This window comes from Panthera pardus, unplaced genomic scaffold (genome assembly GCF_024362965.1).
Source record: "Panthera pardus isolate Hobbes unplaced genomic scaffold, ASM2436296v1 HiC_scaffold_12, whole genome shotgun sequence".
In the NCBI taxonomy this organism is placed as follows: Eukaryota; Metazoa; Chordata; class Mammalia; order Carnivora; family Felidae; genus Panthera; species Panthera pardus.
The window spans coordinates 82,300,400-82,315,793 of NW_026526677.1; the positions used below are offsets into that span (position 1 = coordinate 82,300,400).

The 15,394-nt window shown below is 36.6% G+C and overlaps 1 protein-coding gene across 2 annotated transcripts in view; it reads left to right on the forward strand.

Annotated features, from left to right (window-relative positions):
- The window catches only part of ARHGAP42 (Rho GTPase activating protein 42), a 310,333-nt gene that overhangs the window by 154,856 nt on the left and 140,083 nt on the right, over nucleotides 1-15,394 (forward strand). For both annotated transcript variants that reach the window (XM_019450169.2, XM_019450170.2), the window contains exon 4: nucleotides 2,876-2,947. In XM_019450169.2, the coding sequence (XP_019305714.1) occupies nucleotides 2,876-2,947 (72 nt within the window). The remainder of the gene's footprint in view (nucleotides 1-2,875; nucleotides 2,948-15,394) is intronic.

Genomic DNA, 15,394 nt, shown 5'->3' on the forward strand with positions numbered 1-15,394 from the left:
TTGTCTGATATAAGTATGGCTACTCCAGCTTTCTTTTGGCTTCCAGTAGCATGATAAATAGTTCTCCATCCCCTCACTCTCAATCTAAAGGTGTCCTCAGATCTAAAATGAGTCTCTTGTAGACAGCAAATAGATGGGTCTTGTTTTTTTATCCATTCTGATACCCTATGTCTTTTGGTTGGCGCATTTAATCCATTTACATTCAGTGTTATTATAGAAAGATACGGGTTTAGAGTCATTGTGATGTCTGTATGTTTTATGCTTGTAGTGATGTCTCTGGTACTTTGTCTCACAGGATTCCCCTTAGGATCTCTTGTAGGGCTGGTTTAGTGGTGACAAATTCCTTCAGTTTTTGTTTGTTTGGGAAGACCTTTATCTCTCCTTCTATTCTGAATGAGAGACTTGCTGGATAAAGGATTCTCGGCTGCATATTTTTTCTGTTTAGCACACTGAAGATATCGTGCCAATCCTTTCTGGCCTGCCAAGTTTCAAAAGAGAGATCAGTCCCGAGTCTTATAGGTCTCCCTTTATATGTGAGGGCACGTTTATCCCTTGCTGCTTTCAGAATTTTCTCTTTATCCTTGTATTTTGCCAGTTTCACTATGATATGTCGTGCAGAAGATCGATTCAAGTTACGTCTGAAGGGACTTCTCTGTGCCTCTTGGATTTCAATGCCTTTTTCCTTCCCCAGTTCAGGGAAGTTCTCAGCTATTATTTCTTCAAGTACCCCTTCAGTACCTTTCCCTCTCTCTTCCTCCTCTGGGATACCAATTATGCGTATATTATTTCTTTTTAGTGTATCACTTAGTTCTCTAATTTTCCCCTCATACTGCTGGATTTTTTTATCTCTCTTTCTCTCAGCTTCCTCTTTTTCCATAACTTTATCTTCTAGTTCACCTAGTCTCTCCTCTGCCTCTTCAATCCTAGCCGTCGTGGTTTCCATTATGTTTTGCATTTCGTTTAAAGCGTTTTTCAGCTCCTCGTGACTGTTCCTTAGTCCCTTGATCTCTGTAGCAAGAGATTCTCTGCTGTCCTGTATACTGTTTTCAAGCCCAGCGATTAATTTGATGACTATTATTCTAAATTCACTTTCTGTTATATTACTTAAATCCTTTTTGATCAGTTCATTGGCTGTGTTATTTCCTGGAGATTCTTCTGAGGGGAATTCTTCCGTTTGGTCATTTTGGATAGTCCCTGGAGTGGTGCGGACCTGCAGGGCACTTCCCCTGTGCTGTGGTGTATAACTGGAGATGGTGGGCTGGGCCGCAGTCAGACCTGATGTCTGCCTCCAGCCCACCGCTGGGGCCACAGTCAGACTGATGTGTGCCTTCTCTTCCCCTCTCCTAGGGGCGGGATTCACTGTGGGGTGGTGTGGCCCATCTGGGCTACTTGCACACTGCCAGGCTTGTGGTGCTAGGGATCTGGCGTCTTAGCTGGGGTGGGTAGGCAAGGTGCACGGGGGCAGGAGGGGCAGGCTTAGCTCGCTTCTCCTTAGGTGATCCACTTCAGGAGGGGCCCTGTGGCAGCGGGAGGGAGTCAGATCCGCTGCCGGAGGTTTGGCTTCACAGAAGCACAGAGTTGGGTGTTTGTGAGGAGCTAGCAAGTTCCCTGGCAGGAACTGGTTCCCTTTGGGATTTTGGCTGGGAGATGGGCGAGGGAGATGGCGCTGGCGAGCGCCTTTGTTCCCCACCAAGCTGAGCTCTGTCGTCCGGGGGCTCAGCAACTCTCCCTCCCTTTGTCCCTCAGCCTTCCCGCTTTCCGAGCAGAGCTGTTAACTTATGACCTCCCAGACGCTAAGTCGCGCTTGTTGTCGGAACACACTCCGTCCAGCCCCTCCGCTTTTGCCAGCCAGACTCGGGGGCTCTGCTTGGCCAGCAGGCTGCCCCTCTGCCCAGGCTCCCTCCCGTCAGTCCGTGGATCTTGCACCGCCTCGCCGCCCTTCCTACCCTCTTCTGTGGGCCTCTCGTCTGCACTTGGCTCCGGAGAGTCCGTTCTGCTAGTTTTCTGGTGGTTTTCTGGGTTATTTAGGCAGGTGTAAGTGGAATCTAAGTGATCAGCAGGACGTGCGGTGAGCCCAGAGTCCTCCTACGCCGCCATCTTCCAACCCAGGTTGTGTTGAGAACATTTAAGATTGTGTTTAATTTTAATGGTTTATAAAGGTTTTTTCAGATGAAAATTTCCTCCCAGCATACTGTTTTTCTTAGAATTGTCTGGGTCTTGCATTCAGTCCCTGGCTCCCATACTGAAAACCTCTTCACAGTATTCTCACAGATCCAAATTAAATATTTATCTGTTTTAAGGTGTAAGTAAATCCCAGTTTGGAGTTTGGGACTAAAATACTATTCATTGAAATGAAATCAGGTACAGTTTTAGCAGGGTTGAACATATGCAAACATTCAGACAAATCCCTAGTGTAAAGAATCTAATTAAGTGGAAAAAAAATGAACCTTATTTTATTTTGTGGCTTAGAATAACATTCTAGTGCCAAGTGGAAGCGCTTTATATGGTTTAATTTTTAAATGATGCTTGAACTGACTGCATTAAACTAGTGTAATTAAAGGTATTTGTAAATTTAATATCTGTGCTATTTCTTAGTTAAATCTTAGAATATGAAATTAAATATTCAGGCTAGGATCTAAACGTGTACTGTTTTCCATTTTTCACATTATTGTTAGGCTTGAGTAAAATAATTGGTGAAAATGACCTCATAAGGTAGAAAAATACTATACAACATGCAACATATTTTTACTTCATTTATAGAAGCAAACAGGAGAACAAAAGCGTTCATTTAAATAAGTTGAATAAAGGAGCTGTTTTTTTTCAATATTTGCATGAAATTATACAGAATTTAATGTATTTGCATTTTTAATTTCAGATTCAAAATGCTAATGATGTATTAATTGCTCCACTTGAGAAATTTCGCAAAGAACAGATAGGTGCAGCAAAAGTAAGTGCTACATTTTATTCTTCAGATATCGTCCTGATAATTAAAGATGACATAATTTCAGATGTTAACATTTTTGAAATTAGATGTTAACCTTTTAAAAAATTCTGTACATCATTTTAAATTTTTGCACAGAGCCTATTACAAAGACTGGAATTCTTTTAAGCATAAAAGATATTCTTGTACTTAATAGAGAAAGTCAGCATGTTATGGGTGAGTTCCTCCCATCCCAACTATTGTGGGAAATTAACTATTTTAAAGAGTGAAGTTAAAGTAAAATTGAGACACTTTTTCCTAACTATATAAAATAAAAATTAGGTATTGGGTGTATTGAAAACTTAGGTAAGTAATAATAAAATAACGTTTATTATTTTTTGTGTTTTTTTCATTATTAATAAAAATGTGTTTGTGAAAAAACTTTAGACATGATTCTCAAGCCTTTGTGTTATTGTTTAATTGATTACAGACCAATTAAGATTTCCCTGAGCCCAATAGCTTCTGAAATTCATTTGCATCCTCTTTCTCAGACCTATACCTAAACTATCCTGCTCAACATTATATAAGGACATAAAATTTAGGGTTTCCAAAACAGAACTCATCATCTCCCATCCTTCTTCTATCTTTTCTCTATTTTGGTTTTCTATTTAGTCAAAGACATACCCCTTCCCCATTCAAGCAGTATTGTCTCTTCTACTGCAGAATTATTTTTTCCTTCTTTCCTCCTTCCCATCTGTCTGAAATATTGAAATAGCTTATGGGTTGGTCTCCTTACTTTCATCCTAATCTGTACACATTTTTGCTGTCTTCATCCTTCTTCCAATGAAATATTCAGTGGTTTTCCTTGAGAGATGGTTTAATTCTGATAATGAAAGCTTTCCACATTGTGCCCATTTGCAACATTTCAGTGTATCTCCTTCCTCCAGCACAATTGTCCATTCACCTGTCTTTGTATATACTCTTGACTATGTCCATGGCTTTGCACAAACTTCCCTCTTCCTGGAGTATTTTTTACCCTTCCCTGTTGAAGTCTTCTTACCTCTCCATGGCTTCATTCATATCCCAGCACCAGAAAGAAGCTTTCCTCATTCCCTCTCTCTCTCTCTCTCTGTCTCTCTCTCAAAAAACAAAAACAAAACAAAACAAAAAAAAAACAAAAAAAAACACACAAAAAAAAAAAACAGAGAGAGAGAGAGAGCGAGAGAGAGAGCACGCAACTGGGGGAGAGGGGCAGAGGCAGAGAGAGAGAGAATCTTAAACAGGCTGTACACTAATCACAAAGTCCAATGCAGCGCTTGATTCTATGACCCTGGGATGATGACCTAACCCAGAGTCAAGATTAGGATGCTTAACTCACTGACCCACACAGGGGTCCTGGTCTTTCTTCATATTATTTGTTCCCCTTCCAGAATTGATTATCTTTCTTATAGAATCAAGTAGTTTTTATGCTTATTTCCTGTAAGAAACTAACAAAGTCTGTTGAATTAGAGTTTTTTGTGTATTTTTCTACCAATTATAAACAATTATCAAGTCAGGGACTAAACCAGAACCATGTTTATGTTAATTAATTCAGGAAACATTTATCAGTATCCTAGTTGGCCCACTTGTGGCCAGCATGGTGTTTGATAAGATTAAGGGATACAGTTGTAAACACAATAGTCTTGCTCTCTGCACTTGTGTCCCTTATTATCTTTTGTGGAAGGCAGACACCAAAGTAATTAACAAATGCACTGAGGATTGTGATGCAAAAGTTAAGAGCAGTTTGTTAGAGTATAATTAATAAAACTGACCATGTCCAGAGGACCAGGCAACACTTTCTGGAGGAAGTATTGGTTAAACAGAAAGCTAAATGATAAAGAAATAGCTAGAAATGGGCGTTCAGAGGTGAGAAAGGAATAACCCATATTCCCAAAGAGGGAGCAGAGTGGGTATGAGTAAAGGCCTTAAAGGAGGATAGAGCCTGGCATTTTAGGAGAAAAAGGTCCAGGCTGTTAGAAATATAGAGGACCATGGAGACAGATGGCATGCACACAGCTTTATTAATGGCCCATAGTATTTTGTTCCTTATTCTGAGGGTGTTGTTAAGCCAAATAAAAGTTGTAGCTAGATGAGTGATGTTATATTTGCATTTTATTTTATTTTATTTTATTTTATTTTATTTTATTTTAATTTAATTTTATTTATTTTTATCATTTTTATGTTATTTTTTTATCTTTTATATTTTCATTTTAAATATCCCTCTAGTTTCATGTCATGCAGGGATTGGAGGGGGCAGGACTTCCTATACCACCAATGCACACATGACTTCTTTGGGAAAGCCAATTTGGGACTATGGGATAATGACTTCAGATTCAGAAGGTGATAGTGGCTATGGAGACAAAGGGATGTATTTCAGAGGTAAAATGGGAAAGGTAGGAAATGGGTTACATACTGGGAAGTGAGGAACAGGACATTTCAGAGATTACTCTTAGGGTTCTGGGTTGCATAATTGGGTGACTTTTGGAGTGATTTACTGAGATAGACAGCATTAATGTTTGGATGGCAAAAATGAGTTTGGCTTTAGACGTAATGAATTTGAGGTTCCTCCAAGACATCCAGGTGGGGATGTTGAGCTTGCATGTATATATTCCTACCTGAATTCGAAATACACATTTGGGAACCATTGTCCTCTAGGTGGTGATTAAATTCATGGGTAAAGTTAGATTCCTTCTGGGAAAGAATAGATTGAGAAGAGGACTTCTATATAGTCTGAGAACTCAACATTTGATGTTTTGAGAGAGAAAAACAGGACAGATAAGGAAGTTGAGAAGGAAGGGCAGAAGAAGGAAGAAAATAAGAATATGGGGTGTGCTCAGAGCAAGGAAGTTTTTTTTTCCAAGAATAATAGTAGCTAATCTGTATTGACATCTATATTATAGGGGTTCTTACTGAGCTATTACATCTGAGACTTAATTAAATTCTCACAAGCAACCCATGAGGTGAGTACAGGTATTACACCTGCTTTTACAATGAGGAAAATGATGAAGTGATCACAACAGATCACAGAGCTAGGAGGTCCGACTATGTGTCTGAAATTAAGCCATTTTACCTTAGAGCCTCAATTTACAATGTTTCACTTCACTGATATTTTTATAAAATTAAAGAGCTTTGTGAAAAATTCTTTAGTACAGGATATTCCAAGTGTTTTGGCCCATCTAGAGTAGATTTTACTTGTGTAAGGATTATTCTTATTTCAAGGTTTAGGTTAGGTATAGTTAAAAGAAAATGAATAATTATACCTATTTTATTTTATTTTTTATTTTATCTTCTTTTTTTTACTATTATTCTATTTTTAAACACCTCAGTTGCTGGACGTATCAGCTGAAAACACACACAGTATATTATGCCTTTTGCCTAGTCATTGGGAGGTGTTTTAAACTTGCTGTTAAATGAATTCAAATGAAATCTTGAACCTAAAGATTACTGCACTTGGCCTTTTGGTTGTGGTGATTCTGTGTACTTTATCTGCCTGATGCTTTTAGTACTAAATTGTAAGCTGCTAAGTAATCCTTGTTCAGTAAAGTGAATAAAAAAACAGGCATTTTCTTCTGAAATATATGTATAGGTCAGTTTTATTTTGGTATTGCAGAAACACCATGGTAGAAATAAAAATATTTGAAGGAGTTTATTTTTTTCTATTGCTTTACTCCCTGTTTTACTTATATATTTTCCTGGTAAATAGAGGTAATTCTACAGATGATACTCTGCTGCTTTTTACAGTGTGTACAATAGAGGTTTCCAGCAAGTGTTCAGGCTGATGAGCTGGAAGGCAAGAGTGTCAGTTAAGTGTAGACTCCTGCAGTGCAGTCAGTGACCTCCTCACCTTGGACCAAGTGGAAAATGCTGAGTCAAAGTAGCCCTCTCCTCACAACCAGATGATCCTATTTAACTGACATGGACTAAGTCTACAGACCACAAACATTTCCTTTTGTAGTGTGTTCTGTGGACTTTGAGACACCTGATACCTTGCTGTGGAACGCAAGGTGCTGTGTGAGTTATAGTTGTGGGGAAAAAGCACCATTGAAAGCCATTAGAAAAGATTAATGATGGGGGTTCCCGCACTGAACTGAGGAGATGGTTCCTGTTTTTTGAATAGCTGAAATTATGTGTAAATAGTTGCAAAGTATATTTATTTAGAGGTTCTTAGTGTGCTGGTATATGCAGAATGGAATTGTTTGCAGGCCTGACATATTATGTGTGTCAGAGTATAGAATTGAATACTTGTGTGTGTTTTTTTTAATTTGTATCCTGTTAAAACTGCTGATTTCAGTTCTAGAAATGAGTAGAAAATCCAGTAGGTATCCAGAATGATTAATGCAAACTAAAATTTTCACAATATAAATATATCCAGAGCAGCATACATTACAGCAAAATGAAATATAACTTGTTTTCACATTTTATATAAATTGACAACTATATTTGGTTACATTCAAAATCGTGCCCTTGCTCCTAGTGAGAATCATTTTTAAGTCATATCTATACTTGCCAAACCTGTTCCTACATAAACTGGTGACTCCAAAGAATAGGTAGAACTCTGTATCTGAGTTCCTACTCAAAGACAAATACATTAAGAGAAATAGTGTAAACATACCTACATATCAGCCTATTACATATTTTAGGAAATGGAACCGGCTTTCAGGAGACCCAGGACTCATTTTATACATATAAACAGACTGAGCAGCTAGTTATTGGCACAGTGAGGATTAGAACTCAATTCCTTAGATCGCTGGTCTATCAAGTCCTCTATTACTCCTCTTTAGAATACTCTTTTGTGACATATTTTATTTTGCTTATCTTTAGCAAACAAATGGTTTAGTGTGCAATACATCTTAATTATAAAAATGTTTCAAGTATGCCCACTTCATTTAAAACTTGCCCACTTTGAATCAAGCCTAGTTATGTACTTAATTTTATTTTTAATTTTCCTCAGCATACAGTAGGCACTTAATACTGACTTATTTCATTAGAGATGAGATACCTGAGAAATACTGCCCATAAAAGACATTTTCATTTCCATGGGAAACATTTTTTTTAAGACTGGTTTTCAGTTTTAAGTAGACCTTAATAGAAATCATATGAACATTGATCTATGGTATTAATAGAAAAATAAACAATATAATATTAGTCATTTCAAAATAGTACTGATTTTCTTTATGTTAGTTTCATGTTGAAGACTGTAATGGAACCTGATAATTCTTGTCCCTTCATTTTCTCCATAATAGAGTTTGGTTCTGTCTCTGAGCATTTATTATTATTATTATTATTATTATTATTATTATTATTTTATTTATTTGTTTTGAGAGAAAGAGAGCACAAGTGAGGGAGGGGCAGGAGAGAGAGAGGGAGAGAGAGAATCCCAAGCAGGCTCCACTCTGTCAGCACAGAGCCCATTGTGAGGCTTGAACCTGTGAAACGTGAGATCATGATCTGAGCCAAAATCAGGAGTTGGACACTCAACTGACTGAGCCACCCAGGTGCCCCTGAGCGTTTATTATTTTTAAACATGTCTTGCACCTCTAGTTATTTTAGCATGTTGTATCTAAAATCTGTGGACAGTTGTCACGATTAGTTTGTCACATAGTCTTAGATTTCTTTCATGTAAAAAATGGCTTCATCTAATTTGTTGTCTCAAATAGACAAATGACTTAGAGAACTAGAAGGGTTATAGATGCTTTACTTATTCCAAATTATAAAGTTTTTGCCACTTAACTGACTTATTAATCTAATTTAATGGGTAATACATTGGGCTCATTATGGGAACAGTCCAAAAGAATGTGTTTTATAGCATCAGAGTATGGATTTAGTACATCACCTTACTTTTCCTCCAGTTGTCAACAAGTTCTTTTTTATTTAATTTTTTTAATGCTTATTTTTGAGAGAGAGACAGAGTGCGAGTGGGGGAGGGGCAGGGAGAGAGGGAGACAGAGAATCTGAAGCAGGCTCCAGGCTCAGAGCTGTCAGCACAGAGCCTGACGCGGGGCTCACACTCACAGATCGCGAGATCATGACCTGAGCCGAAGTCAGACACTTACCCGAGCCACCCAGGTGCCCCTAGTTGTCAACAAGTTCTACAGAGAGGATGGTCAGGATTGATTTTGCATGTGCCACTGATGGCTGCTGTGCTGAATCTGTCTCCTGGACAGAAATTCTCTGGGGCTGAATTTTTAGGACAAATTATAAACATTTCATAGTTGTTTTGAAATTCTCTTTATTGTACTTTTTGTCATTAGAACCTATTTTATGGGGTTTGAGAATTATTGATTTTTGGTATTTGGTCATCTTTAAAAATAATAATAATAGGTAACCAAGTACTATTTTACATGAAACTCATTTAATCCTTACACCAGCATATTAGATAGGAAAACTGTTACGCACATTTTATAGATAAATAAGCTGAGGTGCAGAGAAGTTAAGCAAATGGGCTGAGGTCTTGTGACTAGTAAGAAGTAGAGTCAGATTTTAAACAGAAACGAGATAAAACCTATAGAGTTCTTGAGTAGCAGCACTACATGTTTGATGCTCAAGAAATATTAATTAATTCCTTTATTTTTAAAGAAGGAAAATTGGCTACTTAGCTCCTTTGGAGAGCAGATAGTGTCTTATAATTTACCAGCAGGTTCTATACAGTCATACACACTTGAGATCAAAACCTGACACATAGTACTCATAAGAACTGTGAACTTGGGTAAGTTAATTATCTTTTCTAAGCCTTAGTTTCCCTATCTGAAAAAAAAAAAATGGAGACAATAATAGGACTATCTTCATATGATTGATGTGATAGCATAATTTGACATTTCAAATAAATTTCTTAGTGTAATTTCTTCTACATGGCAAGTACTAAGATGTTAATTGCTTTCATAGTTAATCAGTATTCACATTATATACTTTTTGTCAGTATTAACCAAAAATATTACAGTAAAAATAAGATCATTGTTCATGTAGTTTAGTTTGCCTTATTTTCTTTTATAGGCAGAGAAAAATCACTGTTGATTCTAGATTATTAAGTGCAGTTCTCAGGGTTACCAAGCAAGAGGGGCCTACCTGGACAGTACCTATAGTTAAAAACACTGTAAATCTTGTGAAGTGCTATTACTTACAATAGTCCTACAAAGTATGAAGTTAGGAAGTATTTTCCACATGACTAACCTGACACCTAGAAAGATCAAGAAGCATTACCAGCAACCCAGAGGTGCAGGTGTACTTTAGCTAGGCACTCAAGTCCAACCCTTCTGTTGCTAACTTAGTAATTTGGGCAGCATAATATACCTGCCTTTATCATAGGAATGTAAGTGCTTGTTTTTTGTTTTTGTTTTTGTTTTTTTTTTTTTTTTGGAGTTCATATTATATTTTCACCATCATTACAACATTCTTGTGAGGTGAATATCATCTCTAATTGATTGACCCCATTGCCACCACTAGAAAAACAAACCAGATCACATCCCCTGGAGACAGTAAGTCAGTAAAAGTCTCTTTACTTGACACGTGGTACCATTCAGTGTCTCTACATGTTACAAAAATTGCTGAGGGTATTATTTTCTTCACATTTCAGAGTTTGCTAGTCCATTAGAAAAGCTGAGCCTCCTATAGTTACAATTCTGGATAGGGACATAACCTAAAGGCCTTCTGAACAATTAAGTCAATATATATTTATTACCTCACTATATGTTAAGTGTATATGTATATACATACATAGATTATTATAACTTTATTAAGTGGCTGTTATGTGCTTAGATAGGAGGATAAACTCTTGTGTTATATTTTTATTATAGTAAATTGAAGATAAGATTGTCACTTTTTGTCCCCTCCTGATTATCCTTATGTTGATGCCAAAAGACTGATACTTAGAAAACATTTTAAGCTTCCCAGAATTTGTATATTTATAAAAGATCCTTATACTAATTTTTTAGGTCAAGTATATAGCTTATTAAATTTTATTGCAATTTACAAGTATTCTACATAAATAGTAATTGATGAAATGCAGTGGAGCCTCACTAATGTTATTGTTAAAATCTATACTGAGTGAAAAACCTTGTTATTCAATAGAATTCTTCAATGGTCAGCCTTTTTGGGTAGGAATCAAGCCTTTTTCCATGTAATGGAATCTTCTCTGTAGCAAATCCATTTACTTAAAGTTAACCTGGTGGAAGGAGAAATTCCAAATAACTAATGAAAATTTTCTAGATCCCTTGCTTTCAATAGGGACAACAGTGAGGAGTACAGACATTCTTGGAAGTTCAGAAGTTCAAATGCTCATGGAGCATCTCCCCTGAGGACATTTCCCCTGTGAATTTTATATCTTTTCTAGAAAACAAGGTAGTTTCTTTGTTCAATAGCTGGCGTTTTTATCTGTAGATTCATTTTTTCCTCACATCTACTGGCTGCCCTATTGCAGAAGAATTTGCTACATGAGAACTTATGCTTCTTATTGCTATATACATTGACATTTTTCCTTACACCTTCTACCTTTTTAATTATCCCTTAGGTGGTCGGGAAGCTATCAGTGATAGTTATTTTTTTTCAAATTTAAATTATTAGAAATATTCTGAAACACTTAGGAAACTTTATATTGATTTCTATGGAAAACTAAACACCATAGAATTGGAAAACATTTTATTTCACACTTAAATGTTACAATTCAATGCAAGTTGCAGATAGAAACAGGTGTACATTTAAAGCATCAGAAATACATGGTTTTGTAGTACACACATTTGATGTTAACTGGAGAGCTTTGATAAAATGACTACCCTCTGTGAATAATACCCTCCTGTGTTTAATTTTATATCATAATAGTTGCTTGTTAATTGAGAAAACACACATAAGTGTCAGAACTTATTTTCAGGGTGATCTAGGATGGAAGAAGGAAGATGAAGGATTTTTCAAATAATTTTTATAGAATACTAGATTTTGTATCTTACAATCTATTCTTTAGGGTTGTTGGAAATGAATTAAGTCAGCATTTGAATTTTTTTTAATGTTCACTCATTTTTGAGAGAGAGAGACAGCATAAGCAAGGGAGGGGTGGAGAAAGAAGGTACAGAGGATCTGAAGCAGGCTCTAAGCTGATAGCAGTGAACCCAATGCAGGACTCAAACTCACGAACTGTGAGATCATGCATGACCTGAGCTGAAATCGAAAGCTTAACTGAGTGAGCCACCCCAGTGCCCCTCAGCATTTGAATTTTAATGATACTTCATTGGGCTTTTCTTATTGCCCTCACCTATATTTTGTGTATATCATATTGGAATTAAAGCTTTATAATATGCATTGAGTAATTGGAAACCCTCTAAAGACTATAAATCAGTGAGTTAATATTTAGGAAACTTTAATAGATTTAAAAATTAAATTATGAAGAACTTCAGACTACTTTCCCTACAAAATTAATTAAACCTTTTGTTACATCTGAAATACAGAACATTTTCATATCTAGTCAAGCAAACAAAACAAAACAAAATAAACATGTACTGAGTATCTCAAAGTTGCTAGTGTCATTGTCAGGAAATATCTGCATTTGCTGAACATTCCTATTATACATACAGTTATTCTTAATAGGACATTGTTTCAACTTATCAAACTCTTGTTTTCTGTTAACAGCTTTAGTTTTTAAGTGTTCGTGCTAAAATTTAGCAGTGAAAACTGAACTCGAAGCCCCAAAGAGTATCTGGTTATTATAACAATAAAAATTTTAAAAATATCAATAGAGACCTATAAAATCACTTAAGTTTTCGTTGTTCATGTCACACTGTTTATTCAGATCAAAATCAAATCTCAGCAGGAATTAAGGTAGAGCACTTTGATTCCATACTGACCCAGTTGACTGTGGGTTTGATGGTGAGACTTTTGCTGTGTTTCATTTACTTCATTCCAAAGTAATAAGATATTTTGGCATCTATATTTTATCATCTAATAACAGGCTCTCCTCTGCTGCTTAATCCTCTGTGCCCTGCTCTGAGTCATTAGAAAGTGGATTAGCATCCCATCATCCATCTTAAGTCATTGATAAAAAAAACAACAAACATTCAATTGGACAGTGTTGATCTGCTTTGTCAGGATGATGTGAAGTCAAGGGACACAAAAATAAAATATGGTGCTTGCCTTCATGGAGCTAACAGTATAGCAAAAGAAGCCACAGAAAAACAAATAATTATGATGAAATGGAATTAATGATGTATCTGAAATATTCCCACAGTATTTACATGCACAATGGAAGGAACAATTCATTCTTTTAACCAGGGGGAGGATGGCCAAGACTTTTGTGATATTCTGGTATCAGCAGGTGCAATGTAATGGCTAGCAGAAACTTTCCAGTTAGTGCAAGGGATAAACAGCATCACAGGCAAAAGAGAAGAGTCATAATGGTGTAAAAAAATTGTGATGGCTTTAGAAAATGGTTTGGAAACTTGATATATTCTGGTGTGATTAGAGCTGTTGCTTTTCACCTTTTTTCCTCCCTAACATGAACCACATTAAGACATGCATTATACATCAGAATTCAATGAATACATATGCTAACATACTTCTATTACCACATATATACTCTGGTATTTTCAGTTGTATTCTACTCTAATCTTTTTCATTTCAAACAAGTGCTGGCTATAACTCATGAGACCGGTTATGTAACCCACCAATGTCATAACCCATACTATGAATAAATATTGGGTCATTGCTTAGCATGCAAATGTAAGTGGAAAGTGAAGGCAAATTAGTGAGAAATGAGGCAAGAAATGCTCAGTCAACGCAGAATAATGGAGAGTTTTGTGCTGCACCAATGACTTTTTTTTTTTTGTTAATAATCATGATGATGATGAACAAGATATAATAGATAATGATCATACATGTGAGATGTATTCTAGGCAGCTCACATAATATTTATTTCATCTTTACAACAACTCTATGAGGTAGGAGCTATTATTTTCATCCTCTTCTTACTAGTGAGTAAACTTGAGCCACAGAGAGAATAATGTAATTTGTTAATGATTAGGCAGCTGGTAAATGACAAAGCACAGGATTGAACCCAGGTAGTTTGGCTCTAAGGTACATGCTCCTAACCATGATACTTTAATCTTCTACTCATATGGCAGACATGATACTCATATGGGCAGAGTCTTAGTCTACATTTTAAGAAGATAACTTATGAGCAAGGTGTAAGGCTGGATGGAGTCTGAGAGACCAACTGCCAGCCACTGATTCATCAATCTTTGCATTAGAATGTTTATGAAATCTTTTTCTGCCATCAGGAAATCCAGTCATTTCTGTGTACCTGCCAGCCACACAGGCCTGGTAGCGGCAAAACCACACCAGCAGGAGGGGAACCTTTGGCCTATGTCATATAAAGGTCTTTGCAGTAAGCTACAAACCCCTAGAATAATCCTCTCCCCTTCTCAAGTAGTTCAAAGATGATCCTCTTTGTTAGCCCTGAAGTTTCCATAGGCCACTGCTTTTTTTTTTTTTTCTTATTCTCTGATTTAGCAGCTCCTGCTATTCTAATGCTTTTCTTCTAAGTCAGTACATTTCTCCAGTCTACCACATCTTTCCTTTTTAAAACTTTTTTCTGTCCTTTCCTTTGGGTATGAGAGGCTGATGTTCCCATCTGTGAATTCAGCTGTTACCAAATTCCCAAAGGAATGATGGCCCAGGAGAGACTGATCCCACCATCCTATGTGATATTTTTACCAGTTCCAGTGCAGAGCAAGTATCTCATTAAAGGACACACGTGACTCTATCCTCTTCTACCTCAGGATGATTTTCCACCGTGAAGAGTTTAAGGGTGACCTTTGTTTCCTTTTCTGTGTTTAAGGTATTAATTTCTGTTTTAAGGCCAAGATGGATAAACTGTAGGCCAAATCTGGCTTACTGCCTGTTTTTGTGTGGACCTTAAACTACGAATATGTGTGGTTTCTACATTTTTAAATAGTTTTTAAAAAATTAAAAAAACAGTATGTTATGATGTGAAAATTATGTGAAAATAAGATTTCAGTGCTCATAAAGTTTTATTAGAAAGCAGCATTGCTCATTTGTTTGTGTTTTCTTTTTTAAAATTTTTTTAAATATGAAATTCATTGTCAAATTGGTTTCCATACAACAACCAGTTCTCACCCCAACAGGTGCCCTCCTCAATGCCTATCACCCACCACACTCCCAACTCCCATCAACCGTCAGTTTATTCTTAGTTTTTAAGAGTGTCTTATGATTTGGCTCTCTCCCTCTCTTTTTTTTTCTTCCCCTCCCTCATGGTCTTCTGTTAAGTTTCTCAGCATCCACATAAGAGTGAAAATATATGGTATCTGTCTTTCTCTGTATGACTTATTTTACTTAGCATAACATTCTCCAGTTCCATCCACATTGCTGCAAAAGGCCATATTTCATTCTTTCTCATTGCCACGTAGTATTCCATTGTGTATGTAAACCACAATTTCC